Source organism: Trifolium pratense, linkage group LG3, assembly GCF_020283565.1.
Source record: "Trifolium pratense cultivar HEN17-A07 linkage group LG3, ARS_RC_1.1, whole genome shotgun sequence".
Taxonomy (NCBI): Eukaryota; Viridiplantae; Streptophyta; class Magnoliopsida; order Fabales; family Fabaceae; genus Trifolium; species Trifolium pratense.
The window spans coordinates 36,214,582-36,237,532 of record NC_060061.1 but is presented as its reverse complement, the minus strand read 5'-3'; the positions used below and the strand labels follow the sequence as shown (position 1 = coordinate 36,237,532).

General features: G+C 32.6%; 2 protein-coding genes across 2 annotated transcripts; both read right to left on the bottom strand.

The window, feature by feature from the left end:
* Positions 1–1,275: 1,275 nt before the first annotated feature.
* LOC123917985 lies at positions 1,276–3,430 on the bottom strand. The gene has a single exon (XM_045969910.1). The coding sequence runs from the start codon at positions 3,168–3,170 to the stop codon at positions 1,491–1,493; it is 1,680 nt and encodes a 559-aa protein (XP_045825866.1). The 5' UTR covers positions 3,171–3,430; the 3' UTR covers positions 1,276–1,490.
* Positions 3,431–13,944: 10,514 nt separating this feature from the next.
* LOC123917984 lies at positions 13,945–15,324 on the bottom strand. Its single transcript, XM_045969909.1, has one exon. The coding sequence runs from the start codon at positions 15,177–15,179 to the stop codon at positions 14,448–14,450; it is 732 nt and encodes a 243-aa protein (XP_045825865.1). The 5' UTR covers positions 15,180–15,324; the 3' UTR covers positions 13,945–14,447.
* Between the last annotated feature and the right edge of the window lie 7,627 nt (positions 15,325–22,951).

Here is a 22,951-nt window from a genome sequence, read left to right as displayed (position 1 = left end):
GAAGTGTACATTTTTGGCTGGCTAAACAACTATCTATATTTTCTATATTACAGAACTGTTCCAAAGATTTGAAGATTCCCCACGTACAGCTGTCATCACACATACATATACTAGTACTGGTTTTCAATATATATTGGGAGTTAATAATGACAACGCAGCAAAAGAAATTTAATTCATGCATTCAATCGCAGGGGTCTTCAACAGAAAATAGTTTAAAGACTAAAAGGACAAGCCCAGGAGTATTGAGAATCGTGGGAAAAATATTAAGGTAGGTCCTAATATGTTATAGCAACAGACAACAACAAGACTGCAATTTGGGCAATTCTTAGACCCATATGCACATGCTCAAGAACAAATGCACATGGCACTCGCAAGCAATTATGTCACCATCAACCAAAAAGCCATTGATCAATGAAAATCTCATAGTTGCAATTGCAACTAGCAAACACTTGCAATAATGTAATCCTACACTAATGAGGCAAAACCAAAGAAACATGTATTTATTTATTTCATGAAATCAGTTTTTTTATTTTATTTTAAGTATGATGCAGACATGAAAGAAATGTAAACCATGATAAATAATTGACCAAGAAAGCAACACCTAAAAAAAGCAAATAGGGGTATATTTATTGAAATGATCATTCACACATGGTTCTGCCAAATACGTGAAAATAGGATGAGAAACCTGGGATTTCCACTAACATGTTAAGAATTTATGATTTGTTGAACGCAGATTAGGTCAGTTTCTTCAACTCATCTCAAATCAAGGATTGTTGTTGTTCTGGAGAACATCAATATGCAAACAGAAGTCACAGGCTCATAGCCAGAGCCCGTGTCTACCGGCTAACACAGAATCAATCCTATGAAAGAACACAAGGCGTTATCTTCTATCTTATGATTGAATTGATCGATAGTATCATGTATTTTTTAATAAAAAACAGTAAAATGAAATAAAACTTCATCAATCCAATTCATTCATTACAACTATGATATGTTTTTTTACTATTGCTATTCTATTCGCGATCCTTTCCTACTATTGCATTTGTTCTTGACAATGTGCATTGAAAATCTATCCCATTCCCATCCTATTCTGTTCTAGCAGCATGTTAGAATGTTAGATAATATAATACTATATCTGAAGATAATGCAGGAAAGCTACATTGAAAATAGCAGCATGCCATTGATATTCAATTGCACAAGTAAAAGCAGCATAACAAAATCATGTTTGCAATGAATAATTAACTAGTATAAACTATACTAGTACAATTTTTATGATGCTCCTAAACATAAACACAAGTTCCCATTAATTAAATCATTTGACAAAACTCACCTCCACATATAGGAGAAATAAGCATCAATTATTACTAATTACAATAATTAGAAAAAGGAAAAAAAGATAAAGAAACAAAAAACTGAACACACCTATATCATATCATACATACAGATTCAGTGAAAAATCATCGTTTGTTCTAGTTCATGTACCATGATCTTTAGGGTCTTGCAAAAACTCCCCATATCTTACCACGACCAAGTCCGTCTAACAATTTTTTTGAACCTGGAACGTCCAATTCAACAAGCTTCTGCGTATATACACAAGCCCCCACAGCCACCATTTGTTTCCGACAAGTCTTAGAATGCAAAAGCGAAACCAACAACGAAACAGGGTATTTCTTATCCAAATTAACCAAAGAAGGGTTCAACAGATGAACTGCACTAACTATTCCCTTATCGTCCTTACGAAAAATCCTTCTATTGAAAGGATGTTGCAGTAACACCGACAATGCCATTGCAGCAGACTCTTTCTCCTCGGCACCTTTCCCGTCCAACATCTTAATCAAAAAAGGAACACACCCACATTCCCCCATTTCCTTTTTCGTTTTGCTACCACCATTCAAACCCATAGCATAAACCGCTCGCGCAGCTGCAATCCTCACCGTTAAAACATCACAATTCAACACTCCCATTACCCTCCCAACAAACCCTTCTGCAACAAGAACTTCACCAATTGGACCAGTCATAGCCAAATACCTCAACATTTCAACACCAACTTCAAGACTTGGAATCACAGGAGCCGAATCCCAGAAATTCTTCAAACACTCAACTCCACCTTCTTTAAAAGCCAAAACCCTCATACTATCATCCTCCGAAATCAAATTCGCCACACAACCAATGGCATTCTCTTGCGCCAACACCGTTCCAGAAGAAGCCAACCCTAATAAAACAACAACCGCATTCTCCTCCGCGAAATTCTCTCTAATTTCATTAAATTTTGCCAAATTCCTCAAAACCGCGGCCGCAGAAGCTTGCGAACCAGGCGTCCCACCTTGACAAATCCCTAAGAGAGACGAAATTCCACCTCTAGATCCAATCGCTCTAGCATTATCTCTAGTAAAACTCAACGCCTGAAGCGCAATACAAGCTTTCTCTATAGCTAAACCACTTCCCGAATCCAAAACCCTAAGCAAATGATTAAGCAACAACAACCCCTCCGCGAGTAGGTTGTTTTTTCCACTTTCCACCACGGAGACTCTAGAAATTGATGCAACAATTTTCTCCTTCATATCAGAAGACGACGGCGAATCGAGTAACCTAACCAGCACCGGAACTACACCCTGCGCAACAGCTATAGTAACATTCTTATCATCTTCATTTAGAAGTGATAAAAGCGAGTCAATCGCGGTAGCGCGTGAATCAGACGACCCGATTTGTAACCGTGCGATGAGGTTTCTAGAAAGAGATCGAACAGCTTCACGTTTAGAGAAAGCGGGAGTTTCGAGGAGAAGGCCACTACGAAACAGAACATCGCAGTCAGTGACGTGGCGGTGGAGAGTGGCGATGAGAGAATCGAGTTGGCTTTGAGTTTGGAGTTTACCTAGGGGTAAATCGGGGGAGTGAGATTTACAGTGTTGAGAGAGTGAAACGGCGTCGTTTAGGGTTTGAGTGATGGATTGGAGTAGGTGGAGAGAGAGGGGGTTTGTGGTTGAGGTGTTGGAATAGTCGGTTGAGAAATCTGTGAGATGAGTTTGGAGTGTGGTGAGTTTGAGTTTGAAGATTGACCATTTGGATTTTAAGTGATGGACGGTGGGGATTTCGTGGTTTAAGAGTGAATTGGTGAGGTTGATGCAAGTTGTTATTGGGTCTGTTGTTGTTGTTGTTGTTGATTCCTTCATGGTGGGTGGTTCTGTTCTTCTATGGTGGCTGGAATTGAGAAGAGAAATGAAGTACTACTATTACTACTACTCTGATTTGTTTGTTTAGGTAGTTGCGCTGTAGAAATAGAAACAACGGTTTTGAGTAGGTTTTTTCTTCAATGAAGGAGTTAGGAGGGGGTGTGTGAGATTGTGATTGAGAGAGAGAGAGAAAGAGAGAGGAGAGTGTGAAGAGTGAGACCCGACCCCAGCCTTGCTGACAGCGATGAAAAACGCCACGCAATACAATGTAATTAACGATTTGGAGCGTGAAATACACTCGCGTTTGTTTACTTGATTCCCGCCGGCGCCACTGCATCTTTCTGCTTAGCGCCAAGCCAGCCGTTTGTGTTTGGTGGTCTACAGCTGCTATTTAGCATGTCATAAATGATTTTGGCGTCTAATTATAAAAAATAAAAACAATTTTTTATTATTTATCCCCTCTGGCCCTCTCTCTAACTCTATTTTTGAAATTTAACCATTAATTTTGCAAATTTTAGTTAATTATCCCTTTGTGATGTGTATCTTGATCAATTATTACTCCTCGCATGTGATGTGGTGTCACGTTGGCAGATGTCACGTATATAGTTAACATTAGCAGTCACGTCATCAAAATAGACTGAGTAAACAGAACAGATGAACAATTTAATTGATGTTTTACAATTTCATGGGGTACTTGCCTATTTCCAAATTTTATTGGATATTTAGCGAATTTTAAAATTTTAGGGGGATATTTGACATTTCGCTCGCAATTTACCTGTGGAAAAGTGGATAATTTAAAGTTTGAATCTAATGTAGAAAAAATACAAGATGGTATTAATTAAAAAATTTGTGACTAGCATATAAACTTTGTTTGTAGCATAACAAAATTTGTTAGAGTATGTTCAATAAAATTTGTTTGTAGCATAACAAAATTTATCCAAAGGTTTTTCTTTTGGCATAGTAGACTAGTGGTTTACTATAAAAATTCAGTGGTTAGAAATTTCGAATAATTAGAGTGTCCAAAATTCGAACCAAACTTTTGCATATTATATGCGATGTTCCTTTCAAAAAAAATTATTTTAAAGATTAGATAATTGATAATAAACAATATACGATTATTCAAAATATTGTCGGACTCAGTTTGGTTATTAGAAATATCAAGTATGTATAATAAACTACACTATCTTACAATCTAACTCCATTGATACATTTGGCATCCAATTTTACCAAGTCAAATGATAACCTCCTTTAGTCCCCTAATTATACTATACTAAAGTATTTTATTTTTTATCAATTAAAATATGAAGTCTCTGTAAAAAAAAAAAAAAATTATGTAGTATTTTTCTTGGGTCTTCATTCACACTTATTCTCTTCCGAAATCATAATCTCATGCAATCTTTTTTGGCTTCTTTTCCTCCTAGCTAGTAGTAGTTGCTGACTTTCTCGTGTTCAAACTTTACAGCCACAGTCTCACAACGTGCACGCTGGAAATATGGCTCATGCATGATGATACATCCATATGCTTTTCATACGTAGCGGGTACTTCACACTTTTTAATGGATTTTTCTTTTCTTTCCACAGATTAACGGATTCTTTATACTAATTTTAATTTAACACATTTACAAATTTCACATATTATAAAATATTTTCTATCCTCCTTAAGATTTCTTCCAATAGAATACATACTTTGAAAAATTCAAAATTTGTATTAGAGGAGGATTTTAGATAAACTATCCATATCCATTCTATGTTGTTATAATATATTTCATATTATTCGTTAAAAAAATAAATTAATATTACAAATAAATTAATTATAAGTATTTATTTATTATTTTCTACAAAAACACTCTCAAAAGAGGTGAAAGAATTCTCTATTTTTCCTTCTACTCCTCTTGTTCTACACTAGCCCAAAACTCAAAATTTTCAATACATAAGGCCCAAAGCATGGTGGTCTGGCACGCCAAGTTCCGGTCCAACATCCTTGAGATTCCTTCCAATAGAGTACCTCAACAGTCAACTCTGAAAAGAACGACCCTCGACAAGGGAAACACAACCCTTCATATTGTTGGATCATCACGAGGGGGCAGCCGGGAGGATCATTCACATTGGGTCTAATAACAACTCTACAAAATGAGTTGGACACCACACTCTTACTCAAAACCTTAAGGTGTTAGGTTTATGGGTCCTCCCACTTTTCTAAGCAGTGTGAGACTTAACTCACACTTGCCACAACACATAAAGGGTCTAAAAATTAATGGGCCTCAAATTTCCGATTTCTTCGATATTTTAAAATATTTGTTGAAAATATTTAAATATTAGTTAATGTGAGAAATAAAATAATATAGCCAATGACATAGGTGTTTGTGGGTTCGAGTCTTACTCCTACCTATTGCATTTTTGTATTTTTTTTCATTGATTTTTGTATTTTTTTTATTAAAGGCTCAAATCATTAATTTGCTTACCAACATAGTGTGACACAAGTGGTAGATACTTAGGCCCCTTAACCATTTGGTTCCGGGTTCGATCCCTTGTCGGTGCGTATGGAGAATCATTTGTTGGGAGAGGTCAACCCCTTAAATGGATCTCAGTTACCTCAAGTGCGCGCAGATGATACCTTTGGTTTACCAAAAAAAATCATTAATTTGCTTACAAGTAGCTAACTTTTCAGCGATCTTATTTTTGAAGCATAAAAGAAATATAAAATAAAAAACATATTAGTTTTACTAATTTTTAATCAGCGATCTTACTAATTTTAGCTAACTTTTAATCAGCGATCTTATTTTGAAGCATAAAAAAAATATAAAATAAAAAACATATTAGTTTTACTAATTTTTTTACCTTCAAAGAATCTCTTTATCTAATTCATTCAGGGCCTCGAAACTTTTTGGGATAACCCTAACCTCCGAGATTTCCCAAAACCATAATGCACCTATGGCTCATAATGGTTGTTGGAGCTCGATATTGACGACCTTTCGTCAATGCCCCCAAGGACTCCTAACCACTACCTATAAAAGGTGCACCTCACCAACATCTCAAGTATACCTCTCACACTTTTTGTTCTCATACTGATTTAAGTATCGAAGTGCTTGCAAATACCCCCAACTACAACTTTAACGGATATCTACGCCGACTATTATTTCTAATCACTTCAAGTTATAACCTCACAAAAGTCAGGTCAACATATATATTCCATCAATTTAAATTCCTTTTGTAATTGCTTAAATGCGCAGGCCATCCAATTTAAAACCATGATGCACTTGTTTCTAATTAATTTATTGATTGTGTAGCTCGAGAGCTTCTAATCTCCGATCAACGATTGAGATAAAAAAAAAACTACATGTGTTTTTCGCAGCAGACAATAAGGGTCCATATACCATCTTGTTGGTTGCTACACTCCTCAAACTGTAAAGTCCAAATTATTCAATTAACAGAGAGCATATGCATGTTTCATTTGAATATGTGGTTCAATGTAAACATCAAAACAATATATATGTATGCAATATAGAGATTAATCATACATAGCAAGAAACTAATAATAATAGATAATAATGATATGATATAGGAAAAGTGAAAGTCTAACATGTAAGACAAGAGACAGTCAACAAGCCTAGGATACCTGCCTACTAATAAACCGAACAGGGGACTTACTTAAGTCCCAAGTAATGGTTCTAGCTAGGCAAGTCATCCTTGGCTATTAAACATGACTCTTCATCTACATACAAGACCCTCTCTTTCTCTTTACAAGCTTCATCATCTCTACCTCTCTTCATCTGATGATGTTAAACACTGAATGCCAACTTCTTTATATATAGTTCACATAAAAGCATCACTTTATAGGCATATGCCGATATACTCCTTTTTTATCACGAATTAAATGTGTTATATGGCCTCATTCATGATTTAATTTCTAGCTTTCTACATTATATCATATTTGCTGCATTGCATGCTAGAGAATTAAAGAGTTAAGAATATGTTCTTATAAGAACTTAATTGGAGGGACCATTGATCCATTCATTAACATGCTAAGTGTTGCTCTTCTAGGCCATTGTGGTGGGAGTTGACAATATTGCAAGTCAACCGCATGGTCCTGCTAGAAATTCACCATTTCTCAAAGTACTCATACTATTGTGTTATTTTTTGGAAAACAGAGTTCCTAGAGTCCGTTTTCACACAGTTTTACATTACATCCGCCCGATTTAAAATGTGTGGCTTAGATTGCTTAAGTAATTTATAACTGCATTAATCTGAATCATTCGATTTGTGTTAAAAAGTACTGCAACGAATTTGTATCCTTATTTTTGTAAGTGGATATATAATATTTTTAAAAAAATTTATCGGAGAAATTCACACACATTATGAGACACATCGAAGGTGTATTAACTAAGAGTAGCTCATAAGATAAATATGTCTAAAACAATCCAAAAACCTTGATAATGTGCACGGATGTGGCACTGCAATACTAATTCGATCAACACTCACTTTTACTCCTAACATATTAAGAATCCACTTTTTACATTGTCATATTTAATCGGCTCTAATACCATGTTGCAATTGCGATATATACTTCATGAAATATGCATATAAAGGGAACAATATTCATGGGAAAGTGGGGACAATAAGAGGCACGAGGAAGTACCCAAATATATGGCATATCCAATCCAATATTCTCAACTCTATCGTATTCGGATAGAAGCAAGTTATTTAATTTGACATAAAAGAATGTGAAGATCGTAGTCAATCCTTACTATACATATACTTTCTTAACGGGGAAGCTTGGAACAATATATACATACTACATGCATGTTAATTTCTAATAACATTTCCGTAATTTACAATCCAAACAATTGAAAATTGCGAGTGACCACAATTATCAAACAACTCCACCTAACTGGTTGACTTTTCTATAAAATATTGTATTTTTCATTATAAAAAATCTTCTATTCTTAATAATTGGGGGAATAAATTAAATTACGACTTATTGAAGGTCAAACTTAGGAATTAGTGCGTATAATACAAAATACTACTACTAGTATATGACATAATGTGTTCATTTGACTGATTTTATCCTGTTAGTTAGGGTATAGTACTCCCTCTATTCTACTAATTTATAAGAAATAAGAAAAAATATGACATAATGTGTTCATTTGTATTAATTTTTTTTAAAATATTTTAAAAGGTTGATTACATAAATTTTAAGATAATTTTATCATATTTAGTTCCTTTACTAATGCCCCAAGTGGCCAAGTACACTAATTAGTATTTTTTTAAAAAGAAATTTATTCACCCATTAATATTTAATTCATTTACTAATGCCCCAAAGAGTATAGTACATATTTTTCTTTTTCATCAGTTCTCTACTAAAAGATAATCAATCATGTTAGAGATATGTCGGACACTTAATATGATATCTCTTATATCCAAAATTCAAACTTTAGTTGGTTATGTTGTGAGAGTCAAACATTAAATATTTTCAAATTTTATAAATTAAAAAAATGCTACAAAAAAAATAAATAAGCAGTGAAATAATTTTATAATTAAACTCTTATCACTAATCTTTATGACTTTACAAAGGATATATTCCTTCATTTTGTGATAAAAATAGGAATTTGAATCATTAAAAAAGGAAAATTGGCACCACATTTTCTTTTTTGGTACCACATTTTGTTTTGGGTATAATCGGGAACTAAAAGCTGAAAGACAAAACAACCTAATTACCCACGGGGGAAGCCCACTGATATGCAATGATAATAACACATTTAAAGAAAATGCAAATTTTCTACAGAGATATTAAGTACAATATAATTTTGCAGAGTACAATTTTGATTAAAATATGTCGCATACATCGATAGTTAGTTGGTCAAGTGGTTAAGGACGCTAGATTTGGTAGGGAGAATCACAGTTCAATCACCTGCAACTGCGATCGGAAGGGGCTGAAACCACTTGATTACAAAACTGACACTCGAACCAAATTAGGCGGTCAAATGGACCGGATACTGGTGGTGGAAAAAAAAATGTCGCATACACTTAGATCGATCGGATGACTGAGAGCTATAATTGCGTGACAGACACAATTAAGTAGAAAATGTTTATCATTACAAGACAAAACATAACAATCGAGTATAGAAAATTGATAAATAATTTGATGAGTTTGAGAAAGAGTACTGATGAATTTCAAACCGAACTGATTCTTCCATCTCAAATTGGTTATTAACAACACACATAAACTCATGCAGGACCAGGCATGTTGACTTGCCATATTGTCAACTGTTATCACAATGGGCCTAGAAGAGCAACACTTAGCAGCATTATGTTAATATTGGTTCATGTATGAATGGATCCATGGTCCCTCCAATTAAGTTCTTATAAGAATTAACATATTCCTGCTATTTCATTAATCTCTTTTAATTATAGTGTATGATGGAGGCTATAAATAGGGGAAGTTGGCATACACTGTTTAACATAAGATGAAGAAGGTTGAGAGAGATTGGAGCTAATTAACTAGGAAGAGAGAGGCCTTGTATGTAGATGAAGAGTCATGTCTTATAAGCCAAGGATGGCTTGCCTGGCTAAGAACCATTACAAGGGACTTAATTTGTATATATTCATTCTATGATCATATACATATGATTTAAGTAAAGTCCCTTGTTTGGAATTATCAGCAGGCGGGTAGTCCTAGGCTTTGTGACTGTCTCTTGTCTTACATGCTAGACCTTCACTCTTCTCATATCATCATATAAGTTACTCATTACATATAGTGAACCACCATATGAGTTTGATGAAGTTGTTGATTTCAAACCAAGCCATATGAGCTTTGGTGAATATCTTCCAAATACCAATATTTGTCATGCATGCGCGCGGAGTTATGATTAATTTGTTCATAATGTTAAAATGCACGGATGAGTGCTAGCTAGCTAGTAGCAACACATTTTGTACACTCTTTCCAACTCGATGTCCTAATTTTTATATTCAACGTAACTCTTTCTTACAAACTCGACTTGTACATCGATGGATATCAGTTTTTACAAACTAATTTCAAATTTTTACTCTGTGTGAAATTTTAATTATTCGTTGAAATTTACCGGCTCCTTATGGTGTCATGTCATGTCTCTTGATGATTGTCTTCATGACGCTCATCCGAACTCCAACCAACAAGTGGCATCAAAATCTATACTTGGCTTAGTGGAGGAGTAGAAATGGATCCCCATGTATCTGGTCCAAATATGGTAGGAGGGCAGGCTACCACTTGAGGTTGAACATATAATTGATCTGTTGTTACTCTAGGTACTCCAAACACTCCCACCACATATCAAATTTCCGCCTGTAATAGAGACAATGTTGTAAATAGTGTTAAAGGATGCAATTCTAACGGTTATGGTATATATTGGTATGTAAACACTTGCTACTGAAGCTTACAATTTAAAGTTGGATTATGTGGAGAATGGTCATATCAACATATATATATCGATGACCACACATCTTGGTTGCCTAAGTATTAATTCTCCTATGTAAAATGTACGTTTAACATTGTATTTGTATAAGACTTAGATTAGATACGATGTTGTTTTCTTATTTTTTATTTATTTCAATCACATCAAAAATTATAATTGGTGTATTTTCATATAGTATAATTACAACTTATTGAAGGTAAAACTCATATATTACAAATTTATGACATAATGTGTCCATTTAATGGATTTACTTATATTGTTAGAGCAAATCTTATATGGTACTGTACTAGATAAATATTAGACTAAATTTTTGTTGAAGAGGAATATTAGACTAAATTATATATTTTGTCCCTTAAATCTATATTTTTGCTCATATACATATTCTCTGACTTTTTTTTATAGTAAAAATAGATATTCATTCCTTCTTGAAACATACATTGATTATTATAAATTAAAGATCGTTAAAAACGGAAAAAGGTGAATCTATAAACAATTGTGTAGCAGCTAGGTTAATGGCATATAACGGCATCATGAAAGTGCCTACAAATATCACAAAATAAAAGTAATCGAAATATTCATACTCCCGGTTATGCAACGTTGACATCCAAATCTTCATCAGATTTGTAATGAGTTGAGGTGAATATGTCAATTTGAATCAACGAAATACCGTACTAAATCGAAAAATCAACAAACGCCGCACTAACACGACGACAACTTAAAAAACAAAAAAAAACGAAGAAGCTAATATATGTGGATAACCACTTATTTAAATTAAAAAAAAAAAAACTGTGTTGAGGGGTGGTTTTAGAAAGAAAAAAAAAAAGTAAAAAACAACCCGCTAGCTAGCGTGAAAGAGTGAAAATGATGATTAGTTATAAACTCAATGAATTTTTTTTTTACAAGATAATAAACTCAGTGAATTTTGTGACTTAATTAATAAGCACTATTACATCACAAATGAATAAGATTATAGTACATCAGTTGATTTTTTTTTTTACAAAGATTTTGGCTTCAATAAAAGTTTGTAGCTATATTGTTATATCGGTGTAACATTTGAATAATCTTACATCGCCCAATAATGTTTTAAAGAATATAAATTTTATAAAATTTACGGTTGAGTTGAAAGTTTATATCATATAAATCATCGTTCAAAAAATTTCACAAATCTAAAATTATTTGATATGATATTGAGACCCGACAAAATTAACGATTTATATATTTTTATTGAATACCGATAAATTATCGGTTTATTGTGAATTTTTTTGCATGAATGATGTATATAGTATAAACTTTAGGACACAATATACAAAAGAAAAGATGCCATTAGCTGTTTTTCTTTTTAACTCTCTGGTTCACAATGGAAGGGCCCCCGATAATACAGAGTTCGATAATGAGATAAGTAAAATCTGATCAAGAATTTTTCCCGCTAGGAATCGAATTCGGATTCTCCCGAATAATTCATCCTAGACGAAGTTCATCAACCACTTGAACTCAATGTTTTAGTTGTCACTAATTGTCTCTTGATTCTCTTAGAAAATCAAAATTTTTAAACAAAGAGTTTAAGAGACTATTGATAACGTTGGATCTGTTAAGAATAATGGTGATTAGTTTGTTAGTTTTTTTTTTTTTTTTTTTTGACAGATAATTTGTTAATGTGTTATTAGGTAGTTTGTTAGTTAGTTAATCCTCTTATGACTCTATTTAAAAGCACCAATTGTAGTCATTTTACTATATCTTTTATCAAAATGTTTCCTTCTAGATTTTACTCTATTTAAAGCTCTTGAAATTTTTTACTATTCAATTTCTCCAAATTCTCAAAATCTTGACGGCATCCCTTTCTGATAGTATGAAAGTAACTTAAAAAGTGAAAATGTATATATATATCATTAAAGACAAAACATAACAATCGAGTATAGAAGATTGAAAATTTGATGAGTTTGAGAAACGGGTGTATTTGAAACTGAACAGATTCGATTGCAAATTGGTTCATCATCAACACACAAATTAACTCTTTGCAGGACCATGCAGTTGACATGCTATATTGTCAACGGCTACAATGGCCTAAAAGAGCAACACTTAGCATGTAACTGAATGGATCAATGGTCCCTCTCTAATTAAGTTCTTATAAGAACATATTCTTCATTCATTAATACAATATCTTTAATTCTCTGGCAGCAAATATGATGTAATGTAGCAAAGTAAGAAATTATGAATGAGGCCAATGTATAACATTTAATACGTGATAACTATGACTATATATGTCAGCATATACCATTATTAAAGTGTTATTTTTATGAGAATTACTGCATATATGGTTTATGTATATATCCTATAAATAAGGGAAGTATGCATTCACTGTTTTATCATCTGAAGAAGAGAGATTGAGATGAAATTAGTCAAGAGGAAGAGAGAGGCCTTGTATGTAGATAAAGAGTCATGTCTTGCAGCCAAGGATGACTTGCCTAGCTAAAAACCATTACATGGGACTTAATTTGTATATATAATTCTATGATCATATATATCATACAGTATATGAATTATTAAGTCAAGTCCCTTGTTTGGTTTATTAGCAGGCAGGTATCCCAGGCTTGTTGACTGTCCCTTATCTTACATGCTAGACCTTCACTCTTCTCATATCAATTGCTACTATATATATATATATATGATGAATTAACATAGCATACAGCACCTTAAGATAATATAAATGCAGTTCTTAGTTTCAGGAAATGTTTATTGCCTTGGCCTATATCTTCTTGGTTACTGTCAAAGAGAATTCAACTAGAATGAAGTTTTTGATTTCATGGTATGTATGCATCCTATTGCTACCTAACAAAAGTAAAATGGTATAACAGATTTTAGGATTGAATAATGTTTTGAATTTATGTAAGATTGACAAAATTTGATTTTTGTTAGTATAAATATTTTATTTGTTTAGTCTCCACATTTTAAAAATTAGTGTGTTTTTTTTAGTCCTCATTAGTCATTAGTATTTTATCATATGATTTAATTAAAGTACCAAGTTACCAACATTACCAAAAATGGAAATACACTCTCCATAGAACTAAGAAGAAAATGTTATGCAATAGTCAACACCCAAACACATAAACTAAACAAAGTAGAATTTCTCATGTTGTTAAACAGGATCATCACAGTAATGAAAACCACAAAATAGAGGCTAAAAGAAATAAGTCAAAAGTAACACTATATGTTAAAACAAAAATGGCTTTTAATTCTTGTAATGATTCCTCTGCTATGATAACTTCCTCTTGTGAACAATAACATCACACCCATAAATACAAATGAAACCAACAAAACCAGAAAAGATATAGCCACATTCAACATTAATCATTTCTTACCAAATGGAGAAATCAAACAAACAACTCTTCAACAATTTCTTCCTCATATAACATACATTCCCTTCACTCATAAATGTTACATACACCTAGAATTAAACTCAAAAGAACTTGACCATTCCAAAAAAGCCTAAAACAAGTTATGTAAGAGTTAAGATATGAATTGCATTAATATTAATTTTGCAATGTTGGCAATTTTCCCAAACTACTAGTAGTACATTATATGAATATAAAACACTAATGATTATTTTACAACCATTCTGTTTCCGAGATAATTTGAACTCGGCACCTTGACATGATATGACTATAAGGTTACAACAAAAACCGGCTTTGTAGGGAGGACCACAGTTTGATCTGCGGAACTGTGATCAGGAGGGGACTAGAATCACTTGATGCCAGAACTGACTCTAAAACCCAGTGAGCCGGATACTAGTGGTGAAAACAAAAAAAAAACAAAAAAAACCAAAAAAAGAAACTTAAGAGAATCCCTTCCCAAGCTTTTGAATTGCACAATACAATTTCCTTCTAGAACCAACAGCATTAACACCCATATCTTTAAGATCCTCAAGTGTTAACAAAGGTAAAACTTCATCATCAACTTCATGAATTTGAAAAACAGGTGCATAACGACCTAAACCTAATCCATTAAGCCAAATTCTAACACCATCTTCACCACAACTACCTCTTCCACCATCTTCATTTCTATCCCTAACATCAAAATCCCCCAAATTCTCTGAAGAATGAATTGATCTACCCGAATTATCACCTTCAAAATCTTCATAAACATCATCATTATCATTATCATTATCAACAGTTTCTTCGCCTTTATCGATTCGTGAAGAAATCCAATTCGATCGAGGTCTTTTCGAACCTTTTTTAACTTTCCAGCTACCAATGATTACTCCATCGGTGTTGGCTTCTATGTCTTCTTCTTCTTCGCCTTCTTGTGTTTCGTCGAAATCGGAAACGGAAGTTAAATTGGTGAGAGGACGAGTCTTTGAGGGTTTACCTGAGATGTTGTTGCTGATGCCGAATCGCCATGGTTTTGTGGTGCGGCGAGAGTGGGAATCTGAGGGTTGGTCTCCGATGTCGCCTAATCGGACGCTTGGTCTTCGTTGGCGCTTCGATCCGTGAGGTTCAGAAGGGTTTAGTGTTGCAGTTGTTGCTCCACCGTTTATTTGTACTTCCGGCACCGGAAGTTCTTCCATTTTGTTGAGTCTCCGGCGAGGTAAGTGGTGTGGTTGTTGTGTTAAGAAACTGAAGACAGTGAAACGAAAAGATAGGAATCCCTGGTTGTTGAGTTCAAGTGAAGTAGTAACATTAACATAGTGAAAATTTAGTGATTAGACTATAATGGATGAGTTTAGTGAAAAATTTATAAACTAGTTTATAATGATAAACTAGTTTGATTAAATTTGTAGTGGTTGAAAAAATTACTAATTGAACTAGCTTATTAGTATTAAATGAAATAAAAATTTTATGTTTCAAAAATGATAAGTTATAAATTATAAACTAATTGAAGTAGTTTATCAAAATAAGCTAAAAGCTCACGAGAAAAAACTTTGCTAAAAGAGTTTTTTTTTTTTTGTCATATGAGTTAGTAAGCTAAAAGCTCAAAATGTGGTGCCAAACAGAGTTATAGTAACCACTAATGGTTCATTTTATCTGCAAAATGTAATTAATGGACTAGACAAAACAATATAGACATAGAATAATACATGATGTTTAAGATATTGAATTTTTTTTCCCGTCTTTCACAATATTTAGGGGACAAAAAACTATTTTAATATTTTAGGTAACTTGTGTAGTAGAAGATAAAGAGTTGTCCTGTTTAGTGAAAGATAGTTTCATTTCATCAACAACAAGTTTCACCACCTACAAGAATGCACTCCTCCTATGAATCATCAAAATGTATTCCTAGGGCATTATTTTCACGGTTTTCCTCATCAATAACTTCATTTAATAAATAATTAATAACATCATCATCAATCCTCACACATTTCCCTTTTGTTGTCTCTTTTTTTGTTTTTTTTTAATCAATCAGTTGTTGTCTCTTGTTCGACATCTTTCTCATTAACCACTTTGCAGTGGGCCTTTTCTCATTCACACCCCCACAAGGCCCAACCTTATTTACTCCCTCATTAGCTTCAAATTTTTCTATTCCCACCTCCCGTGTTTCTTTTCCACCCCTCAATTTTCCATTTTTGTCATAGAATAAATATTTCGAAACGCGTTTTTCGAATTTTTTAGTCTTGGAAAAAACTTCAAAAAACGCGTTCCAAAGTTTTTATACAAGGACAAAAATGTAAAACAGGGTAGGAAAAGAAAACACATAGAAAGAGAAAAATGCATTAGCTTCAACTTTTCACTCTTGAGGACATATGAGAGTAGATGAGATTTTCTCATTCATACCATGAAAAGTGGCAGAATCACCGCCACTTGGAATAACCCATTTGTGCGGTTTTAAAGAAATTCAGGAACATTCTTTTGATCAATCGTATCGCTCTCATTTATTATGATCACAGTCCCTTGTTGATTAATATATTATTTTCACGTCTCATCATCAAAGAACAATGAGAACGATATGGTTGACCATCGACAGACGACGAATCCGAAAATCGACAAACTTTCAAAAGGAACTGATAAGAAGATAAATATATGACAAAAAAATTAGTTGAGAGAAGAGAATGAATTATGCAAATCAAGAACCAAAAGACCATATTTATAGGCAATGATCAACGTGTAATCACCGACGACCAAATATGTGACCATCGGCCGCTAACCAAAAATATCTAGATATAAAGAAGTATTTCTTTTTATAAGTAATGTTAGTTGTTAGTATTACAATGTTATGTTAGTTTTTTTCTCTTTTTTAGAACTTTAACCCTGGACCTCCTGCTCCTTAACTTTTAGCTCAATTACCTTAATCTTATCCCAGATATAAAGAAGTACTTGAATTCTATAATCCTAACACACTTGCAAATAAGTTGTAGGTTGTAGATTCCAAAATTCGAACGAGATATTTATAAAAATTTAGGGGGTGAGAGAGGTGTAGGGAGTGAGAGGTGGGAGAATTTTATCGGATTGAAGATATAACTTCTTCCATAGCCCATTTTATGTATATTAACTCTTTGGGCTGCCATTCAAAAAACTCTTTGGGCCTTTAGTCTCAATATATGTGTGTACTTGTATTAAAAAAAACTGTTTTTTTCTTTAAAATTATTTAATCAATTATATCAACAAAAAAATTTATTTAATAAATAATAAAAAATTTATGGACATAAAGAGATATTGTTAATATCCATTGGAGTATTTATTTTTTTTTAGGTGAAAACCATTGGAGTATTTTTAATGAACTAAAATGATTGTTAATGTATTTTTTTAAGTTGAAAGTTCCGACAACTGTATTTTGTATTAATTGTTTTTTTCTAACTAAATATATTTTAAAATTATATACTTTTTAAACAAACTATTGTCAAATATTTTTTAACTTTATGTTTTTCACAATTCATAAAATATTCGTAGAATGAATTAATATTTGTTGTCATTAATATATAAATATTTGACTAAAACTTGTTTCATATATAGTTTAATGGTTTTTCCTTTGGATAGACTTGGTATGTGATGAAGGAGCAGTGAAGAGTGGAGAACATGAGCAAGTAGTCTGAACAGAAACTTGTACACCACTTGACCTATGAGCTAGCTTGTGAGCAAGTTTATGTTGTTGCTCATAAAAACTATAATTAATATATCTTAATATACCATCTCTCAAATATTATTTTTTAGATAAATGGTTGGTGGTTAATTGAAATAAAACAGGGACAAGAAGAGTTGAAGAAGGAAGAAAGAAAATGATAAAATAACATATTTGTTGGGACAAGCCATGTCTAAGTTGCAAAGAGGTATGGGTACCCTCCCTAGCTATTAATTAATCAATGTCACCTTCTATCTTCTTCAAACCTTCTTCTTCCTCAAAGACAAAAGGGACAAGGCAATTCAATAACTCAAGGGGCCATATGCCATGAGGCCAAGTTTGCTTTTCCCTTGCCTGGTGGGACATTTGGTGGGCCTCTACCCTCCATTGGGTCTCCACCGTCCCCAGCCGTCTCCCACTCACATCAACAATCCTGGCCCTCTCCCTTCAAATTAAGACTATAGTCCCTATATAGGTTTCGCGAGGATAGTTTCGACTTTTCAAGGGTAAAGAATAATTGGTTTAGACCATAACAAAAATTAGTAAAAAATTTCATATTTTTACTTTTTTTGAAATTGAATATTGAAAATCAATAAACTTATGATCAAGTTCAACACAAAAAATAATACAAAGAATTACACGGTCTAACAATCGACCAAATGTTGTCCGCATTCACAAAACCTTTAACACGGTTTAATATGAGTACATTATTGTTTTCGCACACTTAAAAGTCTCACATTGTTTAGGAATCAAGGTTAATAGTAGTTTATATACAACACACACCCACACTTCTCAACCCATTAAGATGCATTTTACAAAGGATAAAACTATGAAAATCACACCCACACGCGGCCCAAAACAAGACATAGTGTGTGCGTATTTGATATTGGAAAATAACAATCATCAAGATTACATTCAACCAATACTCAGGGATGGATCTTGCGGGGGGGGGTTAGGCAGTGGCCAAGGCCCCCCCTCCCCTCAATCTCTTACATGCATATATTGTATATATCATATATAAATAACATAATATAGTGCAGGAGTTGTATCCAGTGAAATTTTCACTGGATTCCCTTATGTGTGCATCTATGCTCTCGATTGCCTTTTTTTGGTTGACCAACTTGTAGGAAAAAAAAAAGTGGATGGTCAGGATTTCATGGGAGAGAAAATTAATGGGAGAGGATCCATCCTTCATAATATATATTTCAACCCAACTCTAACACTAATATACTATATATACTTAGTATTAAGTATATTATAATTCATGTTTCGGTGGATAGAAATATTGCATGTAATATATATGGGCTGGTGTTCGAACTCTAGTACATCTACTTTTTTATTTTAAAAAAGAAATTCTAATCTCTGGACTACTTGATAAAAAAAATTATAATTATAATTAGGTTTGTTAATTTTCGGCCCGATATAATGTTTCAGGATCTGTATTCAAACTAAATGTTCCTTATAGTACTCTCCTCCCTCTATAGTATTTGCTTGAAGATGCATCAACTCTATTAAATTTTGACCGATTGAATTTATGTAAAAATTTCAATTGATTCACATACTATAGCTCTTGGTTGTCTTATAGCTATTTATTATATTGTTAATTAGTGCAAGTTGAGATGGACTTATTGTCTGCCTGCAATTGGATTAGTGATTGATGTCATTTACAGAAACCATATTTATAATTTTAAATTTTAATTGACATGAAATTAATCATGCATCAAAAGCACGTTTGTGTTTTAATCACTGTTTTTATTGGTTGGGGGATAGTTGTGGCGTCAATGTCACACAGCTTTAGCAATAGTATAAATCACCCGACAAAACCATATGTACCCGACAATTAAGTTAATTAGAACTAGGATTAATGTTAGATCAACATGCATTTTCCATTAAGCATGGAGTACTATTATTTGACAGGATATAGAAAGCAAAACACCAAAATATAATTATACTCTTAAACTCATGATTAGATCGAAAAAAACTCATGATTAGCTAGCGTCTATTAAGGTTTGTTCATGCTGGATAAGTCAGTAAGCATGCACTAAACTGCTTAGTGTGTGTGTGTTTTTTTTTTTTTTTTTTCTAAATTTATTTATCTATATTATTATTATTTATATTTAGGGACGGAGCTAGAACGGGGACCAACAGAGGCCACGGTCCCCCTAAATATTTTTGAATTTTTTTTTTATACTACAATAGTATTATATTATTGGTTTAATTTAACTTTTGATTTCCTTTTTTTTTTCTGTGACACATGGTCCTCCTATTTTATTAAACTCATAAAAATGATTCTTTTTTCTATTCAATTTTTTTTCTCTGTTTTTATACTTGGTTTATATTTCATCCAGCATATGATTTTCCAACTAAAAATAGTATTTTTGTAAAAAAAAAAAGGTGATTTATTGCCCAAATAATGAATTTAATAAAAAAAATGGAATTAGAACTCACCTTTTTTTTATGTAAAAAGTAGCAATTTTTATGGCAAAATGCATAGATTAAGACCAAAATTACAATACATATGAAAATAAGGCCAAAAAATTTTACTTAAAAAAAATAGTCCATAAAATGCAGATTCACCATAATAACTTTAAATTTATCTTATAATTTCTTATATATGCTATGCTTTCAAAATTTAATTTTTTCTTTATTAACTTATATTTTTAAATTCGGTCCTCCCTAAGCTAAATTTCTGGCTTTGTCCCTGTTTATATTATTATGTGTTATTATTTATCAATTAGATATTTAGTGGAAAGTTTAACTTTGGATTAAGGTAATACATCCTCTTATGTCCAGTACTATTGGGTTTGATGCGCAACTGATCCGATAGCCAAAACCTGATAGTAGGTAGCCCAACAGATCTTGAAGAGACTTTGATACTATCTTATAATTAGGTATTGAACTTTACGCAACTTTATAAAATCAACTTGTAAGGTGGGGATTGTCTCTTACTTATAAACCCTTGTTCAGACATCTCACATCTGATGCGAGATTTTTAATTGATTCATATGATTTTTTTATTTTATTTTTACCAAAATATAGGTAGAGATTATGATCGATATCACCTCTTAATTAATTAAAATAAAAATGCAATACCTCTCCTATTTGTCCAGATCGAAAAGTTTTTGTATATATGAACGAGAAAGAGACAACGGAGGTACTGCATTCCTTGTCAATTTAGGGAGAAACGACCCTACTAGCTTGTTTGAGCAATATATGAACACAGGGACCCCTAAATTGCAGATGGATGTGTTGGTGAGAAACAAATATGCACAGCATTTACTTCTTTTGGTACTAATATATCTCTATATTGCTAACCAATTGGCACCACCTTGTCTTTTCGAACTCCTTTGGTTTGGTTTTGAACTTGTCACTTGTGTTTAGTTTGTTTCAAATTTCATGTTGCTTTTTTCATTAAATAACAAACACTATTTTTATTATTGAATGTGAGAGATGTACATTGTACCCTATCACTATAATATGAATGTGTCTTAATTAATTGTGTTGAGTATGACTCATATATATCAGGAAGAGGGTTGGGAGCGGCCCAGAAGCTAAGCTAACAGTTCAGGGTTATTGTTGTTCTTTTGTTACTAGTTGTTCAACAGATTGATAACTCATTTAGATTTCTAAATTTAATAACATATCAAAAAACTTGTAGATCCATTTTTACTTATAATTAAGAACAGACAAGTATACTAGGAGTCGGATGATAAATAGGTATCAAACAGGCATTGAGAGAAGTTTCTAGTAGTATTAGTACTATTTTCTAATGTTCAATTCCAACATTGATGGAATGGGTCATATGATATGAAAATAATTGAACTATAATCACTCAACTAACTAGCTACTAGTAATTTGTTTAGATATTTTTGTACTAGTATAGTATATAGTAGGTTCTACAGCATGCTAGCTATAGCTAATTAAAGAGGATATGACTAGACATGGTTGAATAAACATTGAGATCCTTTTTTATTGTTTTTTCCTAATACCAAACGCCAGTTATACAAACCAAACCATGTTGATGGTATAGTATCTCAATAGGGAAAAGACCCATAGAAATGATGATGGTGGGTAAGACAATGCAACATATGAGGGTCGACATACAAAACAGGAGGAGCACGAACTCCACATGCAATGTCTATATCTCTCTTCACTTCGTTTCATTTTTTATTGTATTGCTTCATATTTTTGCTCTTGAACCATGCATGCATGTCTCTCTTCCTTAGACTTTGATTTTATCCGACATTGATTTATAGAAAAAATTAAGAAAAAGGACACATGTGGTAAAACTTAAAAGTTGTACTGGAGCACAATTATTTACTACATTATGATTGATTACATGTTCATTTTTATTGGTTGAAATTTAAATGAATTCCTTATAATTCTTGGTGTGTAGAATAAGGCCCCTACTTGCAGTGACGGAACCAGGAAATTAAATTTGGGGGGTCGCTAAAAAAAATTATATTTCTTACAAAAATTTAAGTAATAAAAAATACAAAATTTATCATAAAAAATTAAATTGCATACCTTAAACAATATTCTACGTGTACCACGTGATTTCAAATTATCAATGATTTACTTTAAACAAATACTTAAACAATATATATATATATATATATATATATATATATATATATATATATATATATATATATATATATATATATATATATATATATATATATATATATATATATATATCAATTTTCTATAAAATAGTGTTATTGGTTTAGTGGCTTGAGAAAATGTTTTGGTCTTCACATCTTGGGTATTGAACATTCTTTATTTTAGAAAAAAAAAACAAAAAATAAAGAAGAAAAAATCAAACCTGGCGTCAACAGGAGTTGAACTTACCACCCCTTGATGAAAGGGCGTTGCAAACAACTATATATAGGTTTAATACTGTATATAAATATAAAGGGTATTAAAGTAATTTCTCATTTTTTTGGGGGTAGCCGTGGCCCACCCCAACCACCCCCTAGTTCCGCCACTGCCTACTTGACAAAATATTCTTCGTCGTCTTTTTTAGTTTCTTGTGACATTGTTCAACTGTGATATAAGGTATTTCACAGGTTTGGATGGGAGCCGCCTACATCACGGGGACTTGTTCTGTTTATTTTTAATTTTTGCTTATTTGTAGTGGTTCCTGACTTAGAAATTGTTTGGCCTTAGTTTGACATTTTGTGATTTGTGAAAATCGCAAAATAAAATTATTTTCTCTCATAAAATCGTGAATGTTGAGCGATTGATTCATCATATTATATTTTCTTTCTTAAAAGTAGTTTG

Excerpts from the sequence above, each read along its gene's own strand:
- LOC123917984 (XM_045969909.1), bottom strand. The coding sequence starts at position 15,179 with ATGGAAGAACTTCCGGTGCCGGAAGTACAAATAAACGGTGGAGCAACA.
- LOC123917985 (XM_045969910.1), bottom strand. The coding sequence starts at position 3,170 with ATGAAGGAATCAACAACAACAACAACAACAGACCCAATAACAACTTGC.